The sequence below is a fragment of the Nipponia nippon genome, unplaced genomic scaffold (assembly GCF_047370975.1).
Source record: "Nipponia nippon isolate SJK-2023a ecotype South Korea unplaced genomic scaffold, ASM4737097v1 scaffold_8, whole genome shotgun sequence".
Taxonomy (NCBI): Eukaryota; Metazoa; Chordata; class Aves; order Pelecaniformes; family Threskiornithidae; genus Nipponia; species Nipponia nippon.
The window spans coordinates 721234-746239 of NW_028262402.1; the positions used below are offsets into that span (position 1 = coordinate 721234).

General features: G+C 42.4%; 1 protein-coding gene across 3 annotated transcripts in view; it reads right to left on the reverse strand.

Annotated features, from left to right (window-relative positions):
* Positions 1-25006, reverse strand: part of PLPPR1 (phospholipid phosphatase related 1) — a 136735-nt gene that overhangs the window by 4925 nt on the left and 106804 nt on the right. For all 3 annotated transcript variants that reach the window (XM_087741865.1, XM_087741863.1, XM_087741864.1), the window contains 3 exons: positions 17090-17222; positions 6757-7007; positions 355-531 (listed from right to left, as the gene is read on the reverse strand). In XM_087741865.1, the coding sequence (XP_087597991.1) occupies positions 355-531; positions 6757-7007; positions 17090-17222 (561 nt within the window). The remainder of the gene's footprint in view (positions 1-354; positions 532-6756; positions 7008-17089; positions 17223-25006) is intronic.

A 25006-nucleotide genomic window follows, 5' to 3' on the forward strand; every position in this document is an offset into this window, starting at 1 on the left:
GTCAGAGAAGAAGTCTCAAGCACGCCCCCCTTTTGACATTAGTTGATATCTACATCATCTTTAAAGCATTTTCCAGGACAGGTCAAGTAAGAACATGTACAGTAATTAAAATAATCTTGAAATATATACAATGCACGATGTCATCATATTAGGCTTATCAATTAGTATGAACCTGATTTCATATTAGGATTTTCTCTGATGATACCTTTAATTAGATGGGGCTAGAATTAGTTCTTAGCAACTGAATTAATCAGCTGCAATATGCCACAAGGCCACAAGAGAATAGTAATTTTTTTTTTTTTTTTTTAACCTGAGGTATTTTTAAAAGGAATGCAGAAGGACTGATGGGCTTACCAGAAACAAGGCTACAGCACTCCCCAAGATGAAGCCTGCGATCACGTCCGAACAGTGGTTTCGATACTCAGAAACTCGATTTAGCCCAGTGAGGAACGCAGCACACAGGGTACCCAGACACAGCACAGGTTTGGCTAGCCTGCTACTCTTTGTTTTAATTGTGCTTGTGATGTACATCTGAAACAAAGGGCAAGCCAAAAATGAAAAGGGGCTCTGCCAGAAATGCATCTTTTTCCTCCCAGACAAATCCAAAATCAGCAAGGATGTGACAAAACCCATGATTCATTAAAAAAAGCATTGGGAAATGGAGGAAGAGGTTTAAGGTAATTCAGAAAACACTTTTAAGAGAACAAAAGAGATACTGTTAAATCCTGCTTCAGGATGACAAATATCCTACCAACTGCATTTACCCACTGGTCTTTTTCTGAGCTGGTATGTACAGGCTCAGTTTTACTGGCTTCCCAACTTGTGCCAGTACTTGCTCATATGCTAGCAAACATGCACTCTGAATGTGCATGACTAAATGTTTGCAAAGGGAGTGAAAAATTTGTGTTTATACTCCTGCAGAAACTGTAATGTACACATGATGGAGTGCCTAGCATCTGTATGAACTAGCTGCCCCAGTTTCCTAGGTGGTGTTAAGTTTAAGAAACAGAGAACATTAAGAGAAACCATTCCAGACATTTTCTCTGCAAGATGAAATGCAACACAGAATATGAGAGAGATTTCTTTCAAAACAAAGTTGATTCTGAAAATGTAATTCCAGAGAATTCCAGACTCTGTAGGAGATCCTTATTGTTTTAGTTACATCTGCAATAACACCACAACTGGGATCTCTGATTGTGCTGTCTGAAGGTCACATACCTGATCTTTCTCTGGGGTGACTTCATTTCTGGGGAAGGGCACTGCTGAGTGCTTTGCCATGGACAGCACTGAAATCACAGCGGGACTCTGCAGGATGGTGGAGACCCAAGAGTTGCTCTCCTTTGTTGCTGCTGCAGCAGCTAAGGACACTGTGCTGGCTCACACTGCCAGTCTCTGGCCAAGACTACAATGGCTTGGCTGGGGTCCAGCTACCTCGGGATCTTCCTGGGCCGGTGCTGAAGGAAGGAGGTTTGGTGCTTCCAATTGCAACTACCAGCACAGCTTGCTTCACATTCCTTGATCTATTTGGGAACCATGGGCAATTATTTTACTATATTTTAATGCCTGTCATGAGCCAGGTATAGAGAGGTCACTATGGTCTGGCACATAGTTTTGGGATCAAGAAACAGAAATTATACCCATTCTCAAGGTCACTCTGTTCATTGCCTTTCATATATTCCTTTATTCTGCTATATTGTACATATTTTTTACCCTAACCTTCTCCCTGTCCGTATTTCTTTTCCCTGACTGGGCCATCAAATGTCCCTACAGCTGGCTTCCCCTCACTGGCTGGTGTTAAAAATGTTAGCTTTAAACCCAATGCAATACGTAACTCTAGAAGAAGGGAAGAGATGCAGCAACCACCTCCTGGAAGGGAAGGAACAGGCCAGAGAAACCAACCGGCGGAAGGCAGATCTGACAGCCTCCAGACCTGTACCTAGGCAAAATTATACTTTCACGTGCCAAGGAACTGCAGTACTAGACTTCTAACAGCTGAATTTGCCAGACCTCTGCCTGGGGAAATGAAGTCTTCTGCCCTTAAATGTGCTGCTGAGCACATCATTTAAAGATGAATTCAATTTATGAACTGGAATATTACAGTGTGTAATAGCACTGGGAATGGGACTAAGCTACTCGAGAGGTTCCTGCTTGCTTTGTTGTTCCAACCCAATACCTGACTGCAGCACATGCCTTGAAATGACAGTGAGCAACTGAGCACTAGGCGGCAATCTTGCCCCAGTCTTTGCTGGTAGGTTGAGTTACACCTGACTATCACCAAAACTCACGTTCAGGTTCTTGGGAAACAATAGGAAAAAATACCGTGAAGTGCCACTGTGTGAGTAATTACCGCCCATCCTTTCACCCTATGCATTTTTTCCAGCAGAAGCCAATTCAAACGAGCAATAGGGAGCTGGATTGCTTTCCTATTCCCCACCCAAGCACTACTGCGGTTTACAGCATCCAAAGGAAAAGCATCACCTCTTTAAGGTAACAATGCAGTCCTGCTGTGACAGCTGCAAACCCTAGCTACAGAGAACAATCCATGCATGCTTGTTTTCTTACAGGTATGAGATGAAGCTGGATCTTTGGGTTACCCACATGGGAGAGTTCTCCTTTTTACAGATGGGAAGTATTTAATGTATGTGAGTTTCACGCATCTCAGCAGGAAAACGTAAACTTGTAGTAAAGAGAACATTTTTAGCAATGAGAGTAATTAACCATGTGAACAGATTGCCAAGGGAAATCTGTTAAACCCTCATGAGGAGGGTTTAAAACAAGACAAACTGTTTTCCCAGAAGGTATGCTCCAGTTCATCCATAAATCACACACTGAGCTCAGAAAAAACTGGGAGAGCTTACCCATTCTGGTCAGACTTCCTGATCATTGCAGTTTGATCTTTATTGTTCTTGTCCCTAAAGCCAAGATATTTTTTTAAGGTTCTCACAATGTGTTTACCCTTTCACTTAGAGCATGTTTTCAAAGCTTTGTGTGAAAGCCCAAAATCTCAGTGAAAGTCACTTACCTTGATTTTCTCCACACAGCAGGTGTTTTTGAAAATTTCCCACAATGCTATTTATAGGGTAAATTTATTTACAAAGCTCTAAATGTCAAAACCAGTTATTTGATGGCTGGGAGAGGGAGGAAGGAAGTGAATATAAAAAAATATGAAGAAAATAGAATAAATCATATAAAAAAATAAATTACATATGACTTAACTATATAGATTATCAACTCAGCTTCTTTACTGTGCTCTTATCAGTACACTCAAGCAGTGTACTTAGCAGTGTGCAATGCACGATAGTAGCATTCATCCTGTGTGTAATTCCTCTCCCATCTTTTTTAGACAGACAAAAGCATAGACAGTCAAGGAGGCTTTTTTTGTTTGCAAGTTTAAAACAGACAGACATACATATACATATTTTATATATATATGCAAATATATGCATATATTTAGAATATATGTTATATCTATGATGAGAAAGGCAGTGAGGAAGAAGTCTGTCTTGTTCTTTCAGCAGAAAGTGGGGAGATTTGTCATAGTTCATTTTCCTTGGAAAGTTTACAATTTCATACCAATACTGGAAAATTCTATGTCCTACAAACTTTACAGACAATCTTTTTCTTTACCATAGAGGTTTCTACAGTAAGAGAGAAGCAGACCCTTTGACAATGATGTGTATTGTAGAACATGACGCAGTCTCCTAGATGCTCAGTGTAGCTGCTTGAAGTGCCAAGGCCTTGAATTTCATTGATTAGTCTATGGTAGGTGTTAATGCAGAAGCGGAAGAAATTGTTGGTGGGGTCACAGTGATCTGGGTTGCAGAAAGGATTTGCTGTAGTGTTCTCTGCTATTCAGAGATTCCCAAATGTTGAAAGTTTCATGTCCAGGTATATTGTATCACTCTAATCTAGTCAAGAAGCAATGCACGCAGGCATAAACAACGTGTGCCAGGTTGTGATCCAGTGTCATGAGGTAGAGTCTTCTAGCCAGATGGAGGTGACAGAAAGCATTACTTGTGGATGCTGCTAGGCAAGAGCTTAGCTGAAGAATCCTAAAAACACTACTAAACAGTCAATCTAAGTGATTAGTTGTATCTTTCAACCATAGAGACCCTGTTGTGACTGTAAAACAATTCTCCTTGCTTTCACTCCAGAGGCAAACAGGAGGATCAGCAAGGATATCTACCTTCACTCTGCAATAAGAGGCCCTCCAGTTGTGCTGGCAAAATACTTTAATTTTCAATGTTCTGGTTGAACACTACCATCTGTTAGATGTCCTTGTCATTGACTCTTCCATGATCTTTCTCAGAAGAGCATGAAGTAACATTTGTTTAAAGGTGATGTAACTGGGATGATACCCATGTGCAGCATATGATTTTATCATCTGTTTTTTGGTTTTTGCCAGAAATGTTAACAAATTAAGGAGTATTTCTAGCCTATCATTTTCCCTTGGGAAAGGTAGAAGCAGAAGTAACTGTACAGCAGCATGTACTATGTACAGTGACTGCTATCTCTTCCTGCAATAATTCTGGGAGGCTAATAAAATTTCATTAGATGACATTCTAAGTTTTGTTTAAGTATGGAAGCCAGGGCTGCTGGCTGTTTTCTCTTTCCCCTACTTTAGGCATATAAGATTCATCTCTGCCTACAGAGATCACAAAAGTGATGCTTTGGGTTCTCTTCAGCTTCTTTGACAGGTGACAAGAAAAAGCCTAGTTGATTACATATAAAACCCAGATTATAAAAAAAAAAAAAAAACAAACCAAAAAACAAAAAGACAATTCAATCACAGTGGGAGTACTGTCAGTAGCAGACTAATGAACAAATCAGTACAGAGACATCTGCAGAGGCTACTCAACGTTCAGTGCTGGGAGGAGACTCCCAGATCTCAACAGGCGTTTATACAATGAAAGACAATGTCTGAGCTGATTCCATTCTCCTGCCTCCTCATGTTCAACCTGTTTTATTTTTCTTGTGCCATGGCTCAGATCTTCAGCTTTATGCAAAATACAGCTATTACCAACCAAATACCCTGTGTTTCTTGTTCAGCAGCCCACATTATCACGCATATTAGAATCAGCAAGACACTTCTCAAAAAATTGTGCACAGCGTAATTATTAAGCAAAGCTAGATCTCAACACTGCATTTCTTGTGTAATGGTCATGTTATTCCCAGCTGACAGACAGAGAAAAGACAAGTGACAACACCTTTAGTGCTAGAGGGTGTCTTCAGGCAGTGAACTGGGCTAAAATTGGACTGTAGGCTGAAATGCATTAAGGGCAGACTTTTATGACCTTGCGGCTGAGAAGTAACTCCATGTCCCGGTTCCACCTGGTATCTTCCTATGTGGGAGAAGTGCAGGCCCATCACAGGTACTCTTGAAGGACTAGGGCTCAGAAACACTGAATGACTGGGGACTTAAGCTCAGCAAGGAAAAGCATTTATTCCCCTTCAGTTGTAGAAATCAGCCTGTATGTAGAAGACTTGCTTTCCTAGGAAACAAGGAAGGTTGGGCAGGGAAAGTCCATGAAAGGATGTAACTAGCTTAGGGCAGAACCAGGACCAAGCCTGATTCTGGAGCTTCCACCTAAGAGTTTATCATGATGAAAACAGCTGCTACAACTACGCTGAGTTTATTGGGAACTGTATTTCACACATGGTTGCTTATTGTTCAGAAGTAACGCATGCAAAATGTTCCGAGCTTTCCAAACACTTCCCAACAAATCCTGATCAAAGGAGTTACCAATTTATATCTCGATCATTATTCACACAACATTCAGTGCAAACAGATGGATATTGAAACACCAGCGAGTGACCTCTTCATTTTATAGTAATAATGTGGTGTTTTATTCATCTGCTACCAAGATCAGGGTAAAATAATCAGTAAATATGTAAATAAGTAAATAAGTTTAAGGCTTTTCTCAAATCCTGATGACCTACAGACAGACTCTGCCACTCATTTGAGTCAAGCTATTGGGGGAAAAAAGACCTAGTTAAGCCATTTTGAGATCAGAACCAGATTAAGTCCTTGGATCTTAATGGCAAAACCACCAAGGTTTTCTGCTTCGTGAGTAAGCTTCTTGGATCAATTTTCAAACATTACAGACACTTTAGCCAGAGAACACAAAGGAGCAGCTGATTTGTTTCACTAGACTTTTAAAGACAATTTCCTTCCTGACAGTATAGCAGTGTCACCTTGTCAAGATGTCAACTGGGGTCCATTTCTCTGTGATAACAGCAAAATTCTGTCACTGACTTTTATAACAACCTTCTTTGCATGGGGAATTCAGATCCTAAAGAAGGGGAGCAAAATCCAGCCTAGTTCAGCCTCCCATTGAAATGGCACAATTTACATTTTAAATGTTCAACAACCAATGGCATGTGAACAAAAGAAATAGTAGTGATCCAGGAGCCATTTAAGCATCAACTTCATTTTAATGTTCATGAGAAAGGGGCAGGGAGAAAAAGAGGTTGAATGCATACTCAAAGGCTTCTGAGAAAATCAGCAGCAAAGACAAGATTAGGACCTCATGCCTCTGTATCATACAGTGCCTCAAAAACGACGAGCATTTGATTTGCTTATACTAGGATTGGTAAAACAGAGAGAGAAGGGGATTTTCCCCCACAGATAAAGAAGAAAACCCTTCCCCAAACAACACTCTTTTTCTTAAAAAACACATTGTAAGAAAAATGGCCCCATCTAGATGCACATACAGAAACCTCTCACACAAGTTAGCAATCATCACTGGCACTCACCGTGGCATATAAAGCTGAGTAGATGCTCAAAGCAGCATGTTTGGATGGAAAGGATCTCCTTGCCTTTTCAATCACCTCCACATCCCCAGTGCAGATGTTGCCGTTGTTTATGAACTGGTGGTGGGCCCGACAGTCGTTTCCAGTGTAGTTGGGTTTACATACAGTCAGGAAGTAGGGAGCCAAGTTCCCAGTCACAACCTGGCCAGCATTTACAAATATGTCAGTGGCAAAAAGTCCAAACGCAAACACTCCTGCAAGGAAAGGTTAAAAATAATGATTAGTCAAACAGGTTTAAAAAAACACCTTGGTACCTGAAAGGAAGAGACATAATGAGAGCTAAGGGACCAAAGCCTGCCATTCATTACCTGGAAGAAGCCCCTGCTGACTCCAGCAGAGTCCTGCATCAAAGGCATGACACAAAACACTGCATGCTTATCTCTAACATGGCAGGTGCTTAACTCAGTGACTCCAGAAGGACTCAGAAACAGGCTGAAAATGATAAGCAAGCGCCTAAGTACTTTTGTAATTCAAGCTCTGAACAGAACTGTGAGCTGTAGATTTCACTGAAAACTCTGCACCTATATTATGCCTGTAAAGTTTCCACTATGACAAAGGGTCATACATAGCCTGCAGTTAGATGTCATGCACATGAGTTGTTAAAAATGTTTATGTATCTTTACCACATCTGGGCCAAAAAATGGTAATATAATGGCTCTGAACCTGAAAGAGCAGTGTAGTGCTGAGCCACAAGACTGCACTTATTGTAACTGTCTATTGTCAAGTACCTTTTGGATTTTGACTATTCATTGTCCTGATGTTGAAAAACTAATATCCTGATATAGCAATATTTGGCAGGTCCTTTGGGAAATATCCTAGTGCTTTCCTCTGGAAGACATTTCCACACAGTTGCAGTTCAGCTCATGTCACTGGGAGCACAGACCCGCAAATGCTATAGCAGGAAGCATTCACTTGAATGCAGCAACATTTCCAGGGTTGTGTAACATCCCTTGCTCAATACTGCAGTTGTCACATCCTCCACTGACTCCCCATGACTGTTACCAATACCTGCTACAGCTGCTATGAACATATATGAGGATCTTTTACTTGCAATTACTGCCTACATGCCAACGGAACAGAACAGCACGTTTGCAGAAATGCTGAACTCAGACGTTCCAAAAGACTAAATTGGCTGTCCTTTCCTCCTTCCCACCACTAAGGTGAATTAAAGTGTCACAAAAATTTAGAACAAATAAATATTTACTTTTGGTGTGGGAATGTTAAGGTTCATATATTTTTGCTTTCTCCCTCCTGTAGCTCTGTAAGCAAAAGTCATTTAAACTATAAATTAGCTCAGATTGCTATACATTTAAATATGACCAAGAGCTGGAGCTCCAGGGAAAACATATTAGGAGAGCTGTGATAAAATCTTAAGAGCTGACACGACCACGGTTATAACAATTTCACTGCTCATCTGTACTGAGTTTAAAAAAAAAAAAAGAAAAAAACTGCTATAGTCTGAGAAACAAAAAATATCAGGGAGTCAGCAATATAATGCAGCAGAAAATGCTTTACATCAAATTAACAAGAATCAAAGATCATTCTGCAGATATTGTCGCCCACCATGCAGGTAACAGAAAGTAGAAGGGCTACAGTTGACAGAGTTAGGTCCTTCTAAACATTCAGGGCCTATCTACACACAGGACACTTGCACAGACAGTAACATAAAATAAAATCCATAACTAAAAATGGATTCATTGTACGAGTGTCAAGTGGGGCTTGCCAGTGCCACTGTCTCACAGAGATGGTGTGGTGTGACTGATAGAGCTGTGCTGTAACACAGCTTCCTCACTGGGCTACAGACAGGAACAGCCCTCTCCTTGGGTTGCTGCCTGGAGCGGCTGCAGGAGTGCAGAGCACTCCTCACCACACTTCCCCAAAGTTAGGAAGGAGCCTTACCACAGTGAGACAATTTTGGGGACCAAGTTTATTACTATTCTTTATATAAATTTATTATTCTTCATTATTAATGAACTGATGTGTGATCATGGATTTGAAAAGCCAGTGGTGGTCAAAGAAGGAGGTAGCTTTCCTCTGGTTCTAGACTGCAGGACTGGCCCCTGTCTTTCTACTTGCGTGACAGTCTTCCTCTCGTTTATCCTGCTAAGTGTCTGTGTCTAAAAAGGAAATGCAGAGAGCACTGACACTGCTCCTTTATTTCTTTTATCCCTCTGCTAATATTTTAAATCCATGGTTTTCCACAGCCAGCAGGAACTCTTCATCTACATTAGCCACTGCACAAGCAAGTTCAAAGGAAAAAGGCAGTAGGTACCTTTTCAGCCTGGTGAAACAGCAAGTTATGCCAGAGATTAATCTCGTGTTATATACAGCTCTTTGGCCAAACTCTTAAAATTTTTTGGCACAGCTTGCTTTAAATGGCATCTTTTTAGTGCGCTGTGCAAATCACAGGGAACACAGTGAGGATTATTACCCAGCCCTTTACAATACTTAGAGGAAATCTAAGACCCAGGTAGTCTGGCCCATGGTCTTTATCATGTAAGTACAAGCCAAGAACTGAGGTGTTTCAGAAAAAGCTCATGGGCTTCACAAAGTTATTTCAATCTCTAGGCAGTGCACAGGTACGAAGGTCTTTCAGTGTTTTCCTCTGGAAAAAAAGTTTCAACACCTGCATTTTCTCAATATTTGGTAGCACTGAAAGTGTTGGCCTAGACTCAACTGCTGAGCACTGCAGTACTTTGCAGAACAGCAGAACAAGCCATGGTTGAAACCTTTATCATGCTCTGACTGTGATGCATATTGATCATTGTAATTCCCTTCTTTCAGTTCTGCCAAACTGTGCCTTATGAAAATCATATCTATATGTGCAGCAATGAATTTGGCTAACAGGATTTTAACCCTTACAGACTGATTACACACCATGTAGTCTCTGGAGACTTTGAGATAGGGTTAGCTGTAATTGATTTAAAGGTTGTAACACCAGTGAGCCTGAGTAGTGGTGGAGAGTCCCCTGATGTTTTTTGTACCTCAGGAATCCATCTGTTCAATGGATTTGTTCAGTGACCTACAGCAGCTAAGCTAACTGACCAGAGCAAGAGAATGCAGTGATGTGATTGACTGGTTTTTAGAGGCAGACAAATTGCTGCTGAAAGGCTTCATGGGAAGGGCAAGTAGCCCTAGCTCTTCAGGGTCATACAGCTGAAGTCCATGATATAATGCCACAGAGAGAGAATGGGAGAACATGTACCTCCTCCAGACTTCGATGCTCAGGTGTAATGGGAGGTGATGTCATCCTGCTAAGAAGCAAGCGCTTTATCTCACTGTGCTCACTCTGGCCTAGAAAACCTGGGAGTACACTTTAGTCCAGAACTTAGTATATGCTGAGAAAAGATGTAAATAGCGCAAGCCACATGTGAAGAAGACCTACAGCCTCTACAGATGGTTACTAGCAGAAAGGATGGACAGAGGTTAATTTCATTTACATAAAGCCACTCCTTCCCCTCATCTGCACGTGTCACATAGTCTGGCTGCATAAAGAGGCCTTAAAGAAGGAGCAGAAGCTATTTCTGGAAAGGCTTCCTGACTTTTTGTCATGGTCCTGGCTCTCAGCTGTGTTCGTATGTGTCAGGAGCAGCCAGAAAGAAAAGGCGAGAAGGCAAACCAGTAAGCAGAATGTAACTGGGAGAGAGACTAATTCAGGCCAGAGACAGAGGGTAGGCTGTGCTCCCTGCTACTCTCTTTGGCTGCCCCGGAGTCCAAGAAGAAGGAACAGAGGATCAGATTTGAACATATATTTACCTCCAGCGAGAAAGACCTTAGACAAAATAAATGTGCAAAACAAAAAGCAAAGAAAATTCTCTTCAAAAATGCTGAGGACAGACAACATGAACCTTAAATCTTGCCAGCTCCATCTCACCTGAACTAACACTTGCCTTGGCAGAAGAATCTAAATCTTCAGCAGCTTCAATTTTGAATGATTCAATTTTAATTTCTCCACTTACACCTTCCTCTAAATGGCTGCAAAAAAGTCCTCTGAGCATGAACCCATAAATCTCTGGGCTGTCATGCATATGCTACTCTAACGGGCTTTCTCCTGCCGAGCTTCCTGTGTGGCTGTTCATCAGTGGTGCCACCTCCAGCTCTGTCTGTTCCTTTTGCTGACAGGGTCATCTGGCCTGAAGAAGAATCCAGCTCTTCTCGCTCACTGTAACCTTAGTATAACCCTGCCTTCTCACTGCAACTCATGCTCAAGCCCTCTCTTCTTCCAACCTGAATCTGTCTAACATCAGTGTCTGCAGCTGCTTGTTGACTCCATGGAAACTCTCATTATTACAGACGTTTAAAATGCCACTGATTTGAAACAAAACAACAAAAAAACCAGCAAAAAAAACCCTAACAAAAAAACCCTGAGAGTTGTAGAAGAGCAGCTGAAAAGGCATTGGGAAGAAAGAAGTGAGAAGCCAGTGGGTGGAAACGAGAATCAGGAGACAGAAGGCTTTATTAGAGAAAACCCATGAAACCCTTAAGTAAAGTGACAAAAGAAACAATACATTGAAGGGCTCATGAGACATCAGAAGCTGTGCTCTTCGATAACATATCGTCATGTCTTTTACCAAGTGCATTTATTTAGGCACTCCTCTCTCTCCCAGTGCCCAGAAAATTATCTGAATTTGTCACACTCAACCTAATTTGTTTGGAAAGCATTCATATTACACATGCACATTGACACTCCCCCAACCCCTTTTCCACGCCTATGTTTTTTAAAGAAGATTAGAGTTTCAGTGGAGGGAGTCCCTGAAAGGACTCATGGCTCTGTGGAAACGCCGATTCTCAGCCCATCTCTGAAGGTTCTGCTCTAATGGTCCTGTGCATCCAATAAAGCCATACATTTATAGTCCTGTGACTCAGACTCTGCTAAACGACCCTTCATCATTATATCTTAAAGGGTGTTGTTAAAGGAGAGCTGTATCATTAATCCATTTTACAACTGGAGAGAGGGGGGTTGCAGAGAAATTTATTGTCTGTTGCCATGGCATCAGGAACAGGCTCAACAGCAAGCTGCTTCTGAGCACTCATCATCTGATCCCAGGATCGGCTTTGATCTCCGGAGTAGTGAAGACCCCACAAAGCTCACTGCTCCAGACATCTACTGCCTCTTGTGTCTGCCTGCTTCACCTGTGAGTGTCCCACCCGGATACTGTTCCCTCAAGACATAAGAAGGAAGACATGTGGTCTGAGCATGCAAGAAGAAATTCAGTTCCTAGGGCAAAAGTACTCTGGAGCCTCAACGCTCCTCCCCACACAGGATTTCTTTCTTTCTCGATGCTTCACAACTACCAGTTTTCATCTAGACAACAGCCAGCTCAGAGCCTGGCATAAAAGGGAACAGTAAGGTTTGATTTGTCCCCAACACAGTGACCTGTTTCTTATTATGGAGGTTCTTCAGTGATAAGAAAGGAGACATACAGTAGTTTAAGCTGCTGCAGCAGTTCAGGTTAGAGGCAGCACACCGAAATACAGCTTGAGTTCTGCTGAAAGGAAGCCAATTAATAACAGAACATGCGTTGTTTCACAGTGAACTTCAGATCCAAGGCAGACAGAAGGATAAGGTCAGGCAAACTATGTCCTGCAGCTGCCTAGGGAATTGACATCAGAGCTCTGGGGTATATCTATCCTATTACAATAAACTCAATGTGTGTATAAATCTTGTAAACCTTTATTTGCTGAACTAAAGCCTTAATTTGCTGAAAGAAAGCCCTAATTTCATTATTTAGCTGCCCACTGTGAGATGTCACCATGCTTTAAATTAAGCTGTCAGCAGAAGCTGATCTGCGCCATTTGTTAACTGCAAATTACGCAGGTCCGAAGTAAAAGCCACTGGTAACAAATTCATGAAGCACATTGCATTTCTAAATATCTGAACTGGAGAGAGGCTACTTGCATGTTATCAGGGCTTTGCAGGTATACAACTTAATCACATGGATTAGAAACCTAATATAATGAAATGCAACACAATACACACTCTAGTCACCCTGCCAAACTGAGTCAGGGAGGTCTGAATCCATGATCTTGGGGGTATGATAGCAGCTGTATCTAAACAGAGTAAATCTTTGACTGAAACCATTCACTAAATAATGCTAAAATAATTTATAACCTCCGTTTGCAATACAAATTATGAAGTAGAACACAGAAGAAAATGCAAGATGGGAAGATGTTAATGAAGTACCGAATGGGAAATTACCACAAGACAGGGTGAATAAAAACACAAAAGGCTGTGTGTACTCAAGTTGGGAGGCAGGGAGAAGAGGCAGAAGCCCAAGAAACAACCACTTTTACCCCCTGGTTTCTCAAAGGTCCAGCATGTAAACAGCGAATTTTGGCAGCAGAAATCCTTAATAAAACTGCTGGGAAGGGTGAGGAGAGGAGGAAGGAGAGAGGATGTGACTATAGAAGAGCAGTGCAGCACCAATATTTTAGACAGAAAAAACAGCTCCAAAGCAATTGCACAACACTTGTTTGACCTGAAAAATCTTCAAAATAAATGTCTGTGGAAGCAGCTGTAAAAGGTAAAGAGGAAGATGGAACAAATTGCAACATATATCAAAGTCTGATGTTTCCAAGCTAAGCCAGCTTTTTTTCACTGATAAAGGAATTGATTTTCTAAATACAGGAAACATAGCAGGTTTCACCAATCTAGGCTGTAGTAAAGGACTTGACATACACTGAAGCAAGTTGAGAGGCAGCCCTTCACCGCAAAATCTAGACAAGTTAGATAGCTGGGCAGCCACCAACTGTATGACGTTTAACAAGGGCAAGTGCCGGATTTTGCACCTGGGACATGGCAACCCTGGATGTACATACAGACTGGGGAACGAGAGGCTGGAGTCACGGCTCCAAGCCTGACTATTCAAGAAGCATTTGGACAACACCCTCAGACATGTGATGTGATTCTGGGGGTTGTTCTATGCAGTGACAGGAGTTGAACTCGATGATCCTTGTGGGTCCCTTCCAACTCAGGACATTCTATGATTCTATGATTCTATGAAAAGCAAATGTCTACCAATGTGCAGAATTCATGCCTGGGCCAGGAAGCAAGAAGAAATTTGGTTCTGCTTCCTGTGGACAAAGAAACAGGGAGGGATTTAAGACAAAGCTCAATGTTTGAGGTCCCCACTAAAGTCAGGAGGGGAGAATCTTAGAAACAGACAGCTGCTGAGAGCTTGAGGAAAACAAGGAGAGAATAAGCAGAGTGCACAGTAGGCAAGATAAGAAAAATCAAGGAAAATAACATGGAGCTTTGCCAACATCCCAGAAGAGTTGCAGGTTTTTGGTTTCGCTTAATTTTTTGCTCCACTATCAAAGTGCAAAAAAGTGCGTTGTTCTGTATACATGAAGCAAAAGAAAGAGGGGAAAAGGCTCAAGTCTAGCAACCAAATCCAAAAGATCCCATGGAGAGAGTATGACAAGGGTGCTTATCTTTCACATCACCAAAAGATAGTCTGGAGTTTCTCTTTTTGCTTCTCTTGCTTTACAAAATCAAAGTGAATGTTCAGTGAAGTATCTATAACTTTCTGCTTGTTTTGTGGAAAGCACATTCAGGCTACTGTTCTTAAAACTCCACCTCTTCCCAGCAACTCTAGTTACAGAGTCAGGGAAGGAGGAAAAGCCTCTTTGCCTTTCTAAAATTTGGCAATAGCAACTCTCAAAAGCTGTCCATGATGTGCCTTGCAGGGTCAGGAAGTAGTGTTCATTTCTCCTGACACATGAGCACCCAGACAAATTGAAGGATTTTTCTCATCCTTTTGAGTAATACCACCTGTAATGACTTATAAGGCAATATTCCAAGGAGTTCGATTACTACTTTTTGCAGGTACTCACTTAAGACTCTTGCTCACACATCTGGGCCAAAAGAAATCATCAGATGTGGATATTCCAATGAATGTGTACCAAGACTAAACTGGCAACAAACTTTGCAACAAGCCACACTGCTTGCTAGGGTATCTTGCAAGACAACCTGCTTAATCAGCTCTGTAACTTATGGCCCTCAAGTTTAGCAAGAGAAGACACATGCAAGGAAATCCGTGTATGAGTAACCTGGTAGTCTCTCCAGAGCCAAGCATCCAGGCAGCCTCTTTTTGGAGTAAGCAGCTGTATGGAGCTAACTTCCCTGATCATCCAGCATGGGCTACAGCTGCTTAGTCCATGCCATGTTTTCAAAATGCAGGTGGAATGTCAATGAAAAATGTGTGGTTATTTTTAGTTCCTTTCATAAATTATTTTAGCCACTTTTCAACAAACTCTGCTTCTTTCATTTTACTGCAGAGGCAAGGAGAAGGTTTCAGAAGAAAACAAGCAAACAATCAGTGTAGTTTAAGATGAGATGAACACTTTAAGCCATTTCTAGTAATGTTAACTTCATTTTTCTCAGGAAAACAAATACAGCTGCAAAGCCAAGACTGATGTCTCTAGCAGGGTTCATATCCTACTACTCTCTGAGAGTCAACCAGATCATTGCTACCACCTTCTGTTTCACCAGAAGAGGAACAATAGCATGAACGTTTAAGAATAAAGCTAACTACAAGAAAACACACAGAGCAAGTGCTTAGCCTTCATGGTCTAAGCTCTTTTAGTGCTGACCCCGCAGGCGAGAGTGTTTGATTAGGACTTTGCAACATGCCGAATGTGCTGGAACAGTCAAACAGCCCTGAGTGGCCCAGTGGACTCTGGTACCCTCCATCTCTCTTAATGGCAGCTTACTATCCATCAATATATCCTAGCGGTTATGTGAAGTTCAAGGGTATTTTACTTTTAACTGCATTCCCATGTCTTTTGTTTTCATCAGCAGCACACAGGCCAGGCCTCAGGAATGAACCACATGTGGTTTGTCTTCACCCTCAGTGTGGCAGAAGGTAAAAAAACATTTCATTTCCTAACTTCCATGCATAAAGCAAGAATCACAGAGAGAGGAGAGGGAGAAATAAAACCATGGCTTTTCCTCCTTTGCAGCGTATATTTGCTGATGATGAAAACCTTAACGCAGGATAAGACTTTCAACTCCATGCTCTGAGCAAGTATCCCTGCCTGCAGCCAGGGCTGTGCTCCGTGGAAGCAATACAACCCTTGCCACAGTCACGGCAGATGTTTTTCTTCCAGATGAATCTCAAAAATTCAGCAGTGACAGGGAAGAAGCAATCCAGATATGTTCAGCTTTTTTTCCCATTGCTTCTTTTAACTCAGACTGTGAATTCAGACCCAACTCTCTGTAAGATGCAGTGTGTAAGGATGCTTTACCTCTAAGACTATACAGGGAGGGAGGTGCCATGATGTTCTGTGGGCAAAGCCCCTCTTAGTCAGTGGGAAGCTGTATTTACCACCGGCCCAAGCCAGCAGCAAGATACGCCACCCCATGCATGAACTTGAGACTTCTCATGAACAAGTAAGAAGGAGGGAAGCTAGAACCCCTTGCACATGCAGTTCAGAGCTGTCCTCTTCTTACTCCACTGCTACAAGGAAGCAGAAAGTGAGCTACCAGCCCTCCTTTATCTCTAAACACCAAGGGGTGCGGTTTGGGCAGCCTTAAATGGCTGTGAATTGGAAAGCTTTCAGAGGACAACCAGATTCTCTGCCAGTGCCACAGCGGAAATGCAAACTGCAATGCTGTTCGTCTTCCTGCTCCAGAAGAACCATGGGACAGTCCCGTCAGTAAGGTCTCGTAGGCATTTACTCCACTAATCAACAGTGTGAAAAAGGCATAGTGGTTTGTAAGCACCATATAAAGCAACCTCCAAATGGTTTAGTGACAGAACTTCTTCATTCATTTCTCAGCGATTAACTCAATGAAAGCTCTAACAAAACCCAAATACAATAAAAATAAGAACATTATTTTGAAGTGGGCTCTGGGCTTTTTTGCACTGTGCTCAGCTGAGCATTATGTGGCAGAGCTACGGATGTTAAAATTAGAGCTGAAAAGAAAAATGCTGAAAAGATGGGCTGGTGAGGACCAATTTGTAAGTAAAATGGGTAGCTTGCACAGAATAGCAATAATGGAATTATTCATACAAGGATTTGATTGGCATAACCTTTCTTCAAGGGTCCAGAAGAAGCATTAAGCTCAGCAGAACAGGATATAAACCAGCTCAGACAGCATGATATGGCACATTTGGAACGTTACCTTGCAAATCCCAAAAGGGACTATCCCTCTAAGGTGGAAGATGCCTGCAAAGATTTCACAGCTTAATTTTGTGTTATAGACTATTAGGATGTTTCATTCTGTTTTGGTGCAAACAGGGACTAAGCTTGCAGTGCTCAGGATGCTTACCTATAAAACGTATTATTCTTCGAAGCAGTGGGTTCAGGTAACAGCACTCTCCAGTCAAAATAGTTTTCTCTTGAATAATTAGGGTTTCTCGGGTTGACTTTATGAAATACATGGATATCTCACCAATAAAAATCTGCCAGGAAAGGGAAAGAAACGGAAGGTTAAAAATGACATGACCAAACATTAAAACATGGGTGTCTGGTTCCAGCCCACAGAAACTACTACTCAGCAGTGTGTCTTTTGGACATTGCACTTCCACAGCACGGCTACGCTTATTCACTTGAGATGAACTGACATAGATCCAGCTCCCAGCCAAGAAAAGGATCTGCCATTCTTGCACTCACTGGCAAGATACAGCAAATATTAGGCCTTCTTATACTAACTCCTAGGATACAGGGGGCACACAGAGCTTTAATGAATACTGTGGATCACAGAAGCTCCCATTTTTACTGAGATTGGCATGGAATTTGTCATGTCCTGCTATAAGCATTTAAAATTTGCTGACAGTATCGATTTGATGGATGGAAGGCTTCTAGACATCTGGGAAGTGGAAAGTAATGCTGCAGACTTCCACCCCAACATTGTACCAGCAAGTCTCAGCAATATTGGATGCTTCCTGCAGCCTCCACACCTTCTGAAACTTATATTCGCCTAAGTCTGCCAGATAGGTTACAGAACTCCTGCCAGCTTTGAAAAGAAATTTAGATGAAGGACATCCCCACAATGGAAACTGATCTGAAGTCACAAAACTTTTGGGGAGGTCAGTGAGAATTCTGGACAAATACATCATACTTGCATCAATGAAGTAAAAAGTGCTGGGATGTGGGTGCAGCATGGCCAGTCACCCATACTGTTACATTGCTAGCATGGTCCCTGTCATAGCCTGGCCTGGTGACAACAGTCTCTCAGAAAAAGCCTGGGACAAGTCCCATGAGGAAAGCTGCATGCAGCCACTGCTACTTACGCAGAAGGGCTTCAGCCATTTGGCCCTAGATTGCACAGGCCAGCTAGTCTGAGGGCCAGAGGATGACTTCTGGCCTGTTTTATTTACTAAATGTTCTGTTTTATTTATTAAAACATCAAAAATGAAGTCTCCAGGGATCCATTGATCTTGTTGTTAGCTGCGCTTATGTATTATGTATTTTTTTGTGATCGGAACATTCAAACTTTCTATAAAAATGATAACTGCTTCCCATAGGAGCAGGATCAGTATTTTCTAAGCACTCAGACTTAATTGAAGTCTATTGCACAGAGGTCTATATGCCCTAGCTAAAGCTGGACAGAATTTGATCACAGGCTTTAGAGGCAGTGACGGTCCACTCATAGCGGGCACTTCTGAAAATCCCACCTAGCATGTTTTGTCAGCAGGCTTCAGAAGGAGACAGTGAGCTTTTTAGAAAGACAGAGTTTGTAATGAAAGTCTTCAGAGAAAAAAAAACAGTCTGAAGTGGAAGAAATAAGCTTTTAAAAGGGCAGCACTCAAATGAATTAATTTAATACATTATTATAAGACACACAAGAGGAACCTATAGTGCTAGAGAATGGTCAGAGAAATGCATAACAGAAGTGTGTGCACGCACACACATGCACACAGACACCCAGAGTTAGTATAAATGTCAAGGAGCTAGTCTTAGTTCACTTTCACTGCTGGAATGGTATGTTGTTTCAAGGGCAACAATTTATCCTTATTAAGCCAGATGAGCATCCTTACTGATTATTGACATTCAAGCCAAGTCTGCTCAACCTCTTTATAATTCTAACCACTGATGGCGAGAGATATGGAGTTGTAAAATGTATGTCAATAATGGCATCTGGGGGTGGGAGACAATGCATGGGAGCCACACTGAAATATTGCCTTTATCCCATTTCACTCCATCTGCTCTTAACAGAATTGGCAAGCAGTTCAATAAGTTCAGCTCACTAACTATGGGGCTGGGAATTAAGAAAAAGACCATCTGCACTAAAGCAGTTTAAAAGTGACATTCTGTTTTAAACCATTTATTATTTGAATCATGATAATGTTCAGAAGTTTGAATTAATGCTTTGGCTCTTTGTCTGTCTGGGGCTGTACATACACATTGAGAGACCATTCACACCCTGAGGAAATTCTACTCTGTGTAGACATGGGTTAGTGGACTTTAAAAACGTAAACTTTTCAAATAAGAGAGACTTAGGTATAAAACATATTACTAGTCCTCCTTTAACAGTACATCTATTTTTAAAGTTTCTTTGCATCAGAAGTTAACTGAATATTTTCTTGCTTCAATTCCCATCTTTATTTCTATGAATTTAGCTGTCTGGCATACTCCTAGCAACTCTCATGTGGATAGATTAGTTCCACTTAGGTTTAGAAGTAAATTTTGCCAGGCTATAAATCTGTTCAATTCCATTCCACTGATTTAAGCAGACTTATCCCAGATTTCCTATAGTATAACAGATCAAAATGTGCTTTTTAAAGTGAATAGTGCCTTTGGTTTAATACAGAGTTTAGGTGTATAGTAATAATGCTGTATTTGTGAGGTGATAGAAGATGATTCAACATAACTGGACTATTCTTGTGGTGCCATCTCTGGCACTGAATTTAGTTGCCTGAATTTGACGATTTTCTTTCTTTATATGTTTAATGTGGGCTCTAGAAAGTGAGCCTTGCTGTTCTTTAAAAATTCAGTGGGGGCCTGGGCACCTAGTTCTGATAGCTAATCCAGGTGTGCAAAATTGAACGTGGTCTGAATAGCTCCTCAAAGAACTGATTTTTTTTTTCTCCAGGCATTTCTGAAGTTAAGTAAATCCACTGATTCTCATGATTTAAAACCTGATGTTTCTACAAGAGCAGGGTCCACATCCAGCCAAGTTGTCCAGCTGGCCTCCCAAAATCAATCACTGACACTGTTAAGTACCTTAGCTTCTGTCAGAACAGAATCAGCACCCCAGGAATCGGTACAATTCAGTTCTAAATCTGAAATCTAAATATAGATACACAGATATGGATAGAAAAAGAAAACAGTAAGCAAACTACTATTTCTGTTTGGGAAAACAATGCAAGGTTAACGAACTGTTGTATCATACAGGCTGAATTAGTTAGTAGAAATGGCAAGAAAATTGCACTGGAGGCTGGGGACTGAAAGCACAGGTGATCTGCAGTCTGAGATGATGTAGGCGAGAGGGAAGCAAAGGCAGTGCCACTGGATGTGATTTTGTTCTTGATTTCCTGAATGCAACTACACTGAGGTTATGTTGCTTGGACACTCTTGCTCACATTCCTTTTCATATTATTATTAGGTAAAAATACTACGATGATGCCCCGAAGCCCCAGTATGAATTAGAAATACCGACCCAGCAGTCATTTTTCCTCTGCTGATTTCAACCTGTCCATTGAGAAAACTTCTTCAGAAGGTCCTGCCTTCCCATTACTGGCAGTGCCACCAAATACTTGCTCCTCAACATTCAGCTCTCAAAAACCTCTGCTGCACATGCTTTACTTATTTTCTGTCTCCTCCTGAGCAAAGAGATGGATAAAATGTTCTGTCCCATTTTCCTCTTCAACAGCCTTTTGTCCATGATAGATTTGGAAATGATAGTCCTTCAAGTTGTGAACTGACATTTTCAGACAGTGAAATATCACATCTTCCCCTTTCAAGTTCTCAGCACAACATGAGCACCCAATACTCCCTGCACTCCTGTACAGACTACCAACAGTTTGTTAATTTAATCATCAATTTAATCAACAAGAGAATGTAACTTGCTTCTAAGGAGACATGGAATCTTTAACTTTTCTTTTGATTTTTTTATTCCTATAACACCTTCTGATAAGCTCACAGTGTCCTTGCAAAATGTTTCTTTGCAAAACTGCATTCTAAAAATAGATTGGGGTAAAAATCAAGAAGAGCTGTTTCTGTAAGGATAAACTAAGATAAACCGTCCAGGAGTGACTTTGGGTTACAGCCAAGACAAGGCTGCAGAAGAGTGGCATGGGGGAGCAGCACTCCTGCAGAAACTGTACAGTGGAGTGAGGGTGGGGTGCCACCTTGAAGAGTTATATTCAGTTTAGAAAAGTAATTATTGATGGCGCTGACAGCCAAGTATGGGTCCAGCTTTAAGACTTTTTGTTCATTTTACTAGTTTCTCTCATTCAGGACATCAGCCTTGTACTTCAATTCAAATCCTCTAGCAAAGCTGACAATCGCACCCCTGCTTCACACCATGCTAGCAGACAAAATCCTCCTCCTTAGTCATGTTTCTCCAAACTCCTGCACATGCAGAGTGCCACAGTCTGGTTCCTCCTATGCACAAAGTGGCTCATCACCAGTCACACTTCCCCAGTCTTGCCTCCTTTTTTAGAATCATAGAATCGTTTAGGTTGGAAAAGACCTTTAAGATCATCAAGTCCAACCATTAACCTAGCACTGCCAAGTCCACCACTAAACCATGTCCCCCAAGCGCCACATCTAGATGCCTTTGAAATATCTCTAGGGATGGGGACTCAACCACTTCCCTGAGCAGCCTGTTCCGATGCTTGACAACCATTTCGGTGAAGAAATTTTTCCTAATATCCAATCTAAACCTCCTCTGGCACAACTTCAGACTGTTTCCTCTCATTCTATTACTTCTTACTTGGCAGAACAGACCGACCCCCACCTGGCTATAACCTCCTTTCAGGTAGTTGTAGAGAGTGACAAGGTCTCCTCTCAGCCTTCTCTTCTCCAGGCTAAACAACCCCAGCTCCCTCAGCTGCTCCTCATAAGACTTGTGCTCTAGACCCTTCACCAGCTTCGTTGCCCTTCTTTGGACACGCTCCAGCACCTCAGTGTATTTCTTGTAGTGAGGGGCCCAAAACTGAATACAGTACTCGAGGTGTGGCCTCACCAGTGCAGAGTACAGGGGGACAATCACTTCCCTGGTCCTGCTGGCCACACTGTTTCTGAAACAAGCCAGGATGCTATTGGCCTTCTTGGACACCTGAGCACACTGCTGGCTCATATTCAGCCAGCTGTCGACCAACACCCCCAGGTCCTTTTCCACCAGGCAGCTCTCCAGCCACTCTTCCCTAAGCCTGTAGCGTTGCATGGGATTGTTGTGACTCAAGTGCAGGACCCAGCACTTAGCCTTGTTGAACCTCATACAGTTGGCCTCGGCCCAACGATCCAGCCTGTCCAGATCCCTCTGTAGGGCCTCCCTACCCTCCAGAAGATCAACACTCCCGCCCAACTTGGTGTCATCTGCAAATTTACTGAGGGTGCACTCAATCCCCTCGTCCAGAGCATTGATAAGGATATTGAATAGGACTGGCCCCTACACTGAGCCCTGGGGGACACCATTTGTGACTGGCCGCCAACTGGATTTAACTCCATTCACCACAACTCTTTGGACTTTGCCATCCATTTTCTCCACCTCCCTTTGAAAACTCCCTACAGATTCACTGCAACTTAGTCAAACTGCTCACCCCTCTTCTCTGGCAGGATCTGGCCTGACTGCTTCCATACAGTCCCACATTGCTGCTGGAAGAAGCTGCATCTCAACAGTCCTCCTGCCTCTCATTCACTCAGTCACTCAGGGGTGAAAAATGGGAAAACACTATTTTTCTATTTTTTTCACACTTTCAGCAAACACTGGGGTTGTGTGAAAGTTGCCATAGACAGTTTTCATTTCAGCTGCAATTCCACACAGATAAAGAAGGAGGAGCGTCAGCCAGGGTGCACAGAAGAGATGCAGGAAACACAGTTGTGCCCACAGCCTGGGACTGCCTGAAGTGTCCTTGTGAAAGAACACCCTTCTGTTGCTTCCCGTGAAAAAGTACAACTGATGGCATTTCTGATGGAGATCCCATATCAGGAAGAATTATGTGAAGTACAGCTGTCTATCTTTTCTATGTATAAAGTTTACATTATTCTGATTTCTGGGAGTTTTTAAATCTTTCAATTTGTTTACTCTAACAGCATCCTTGTGAGACAGTCAATCTTTGTCAACACCACTTTATGCATAGAAACCACATCCAGAGACATCCGATTACACACAAAAATCTCTGGCAGCAAACAAAACTGAACCTGGGTCTCAGGACATCATCACTCTCTGTTCTGGGCAGGTTTCAACAAGCTGTATGACATTTCCTGAATCGTCTATAAGAATGTGTGTGGCTGCATTTTTAATGCCACAAATAGAAAGAACTAAATTAATCAAGTCTGCAGCATTCAAATAGCAGCCAAGTGGAGGAGCAGATACAAGGAAGGCACTGGCTGTGAGACAAACCAGAGAATATAAGCAGATGAGGGTTATGAGGCTCTACCCCAATCAGCCAGTTTCAAAATGACTCCACACAACTCTCCCTGGAAAAAGCAGTCCTGTCCACCAAAAGGTGACCTTTGCAAAGTACTCCAGCAGGTGTTTCATCAGCACTGGTTTGCAATGGGCCAAAAGCAATTCTGTCCATTTGCATCACAGTGTAACTGGGGACTGCATTAGCACAGCTCTACAGGCTCTACACAGGAGCTCATGGCTCCATTTATCTGTCATTAGTTAAACAGCAGAAAACTTTCACTAGCACTACAGAATGCAGAGGCACAGAATCACACAGTGATTTAGCTGGGAAGGGTCCCCAGAGGCCTCCAGTCCAGCCCCTACTCAAAGCAGAGCCAGCACAGACTGCAGCCTTGAGCAGTCGTGTTACAAATGTCTTCAAGAACAGAGATCCTACAGCCTCGAGGGGGGCACTGTTTCAGTGTTTGACTACTGTCATTGTAAAAAGATTTTTCCTAATATTTAATCAGTTTCTTTTCTTGCAGCTTGTGTCCATTGCAGGGTTGCCTCTTGTGCTTTGAACAGTCTGTCTCCATCTTCTCTACAGTCCCCACTAAGAACATGGCTCATATTGACTTTCACTTAGTGGTGTTAGTTCCTTAATTCCTTAGATCTCCCTTGCAGTTAGCCTTAGGCCCTGAGGGTTATTGATCTGCCATCCTACCTGCTACCTACAGTGCCAAATATTGACACTGCACAGCTGAGACTCCATAGTCAAACCTGGGCGGCAAACACTAAGCAACATTCATGTTGAGAAAAGACACCGTAGGAGGCAAGTGGTCACTGAGGTCTGCCTTGGCAACCTCTCCAGGACACAGTATTTCCGCTGTAATCTGCAGCCAGGACCCTGACCCAAGCCTACCTGGGAGGGCAGGTTTTCCCTGCTAACATCAGTACCATCGCTGGTCATGAGGACTAGGGATCAGCTGAGAGTTTTCTCGGACACTCTCTCATCTTTGCCATCACCATCTAGACAGACCTTCTCTAGCCCACAGGAATCAATGCTCTATTTTGTATAACTATAAGACAAAATGAAGCAATGTCTTCAGCTGAACACTGCAGGGCCAGCTCACCCATAATCTTCTGAGGACAAAACCTTAATCTGCATTCAATTACTTATTATCTTATTCTGTTGGGTTTTTTTTTGTTGTTGTTGTTGCAGTTGTTCAATGAAACCTGACAAGCAGCAGGACTCTTCCTCCAGCCTTGCCCTGTGAGCAACCCCAGCTCTGCTTCCCGACAATAAAAGGAGGGTGTAGCCAAATGCCCTTGAGTGGAGATCCCCCTGCTCTGGGACCAAGCTGAAACAGAGCCCAGCCCTGAAAGCCAGGACCACATGAGCGCCATGTGTGGTACATCTCCTTGGAAAAAGGACATATCCTTCCTTAACAAGAAGTAAGGGACACTCCAGGCATTGACACTAACCTCTCCTCTCCACTGCTGCCCACCTTGCTCTGCCAGCACAGGGGGGAAGCATGGCAAGTAGGAGACGTCTGCTTTCTGGCAGCACTGAAAGTCACCAGAAGAGCCTAGGGATTTCTGCCTCAAAAAGCTGGGAAGAAGCTACTGTAACAGAACTCTGAGCTGCATTAGCTGCTCTTGGTTTTTGCAGCACCTGCTACCGAG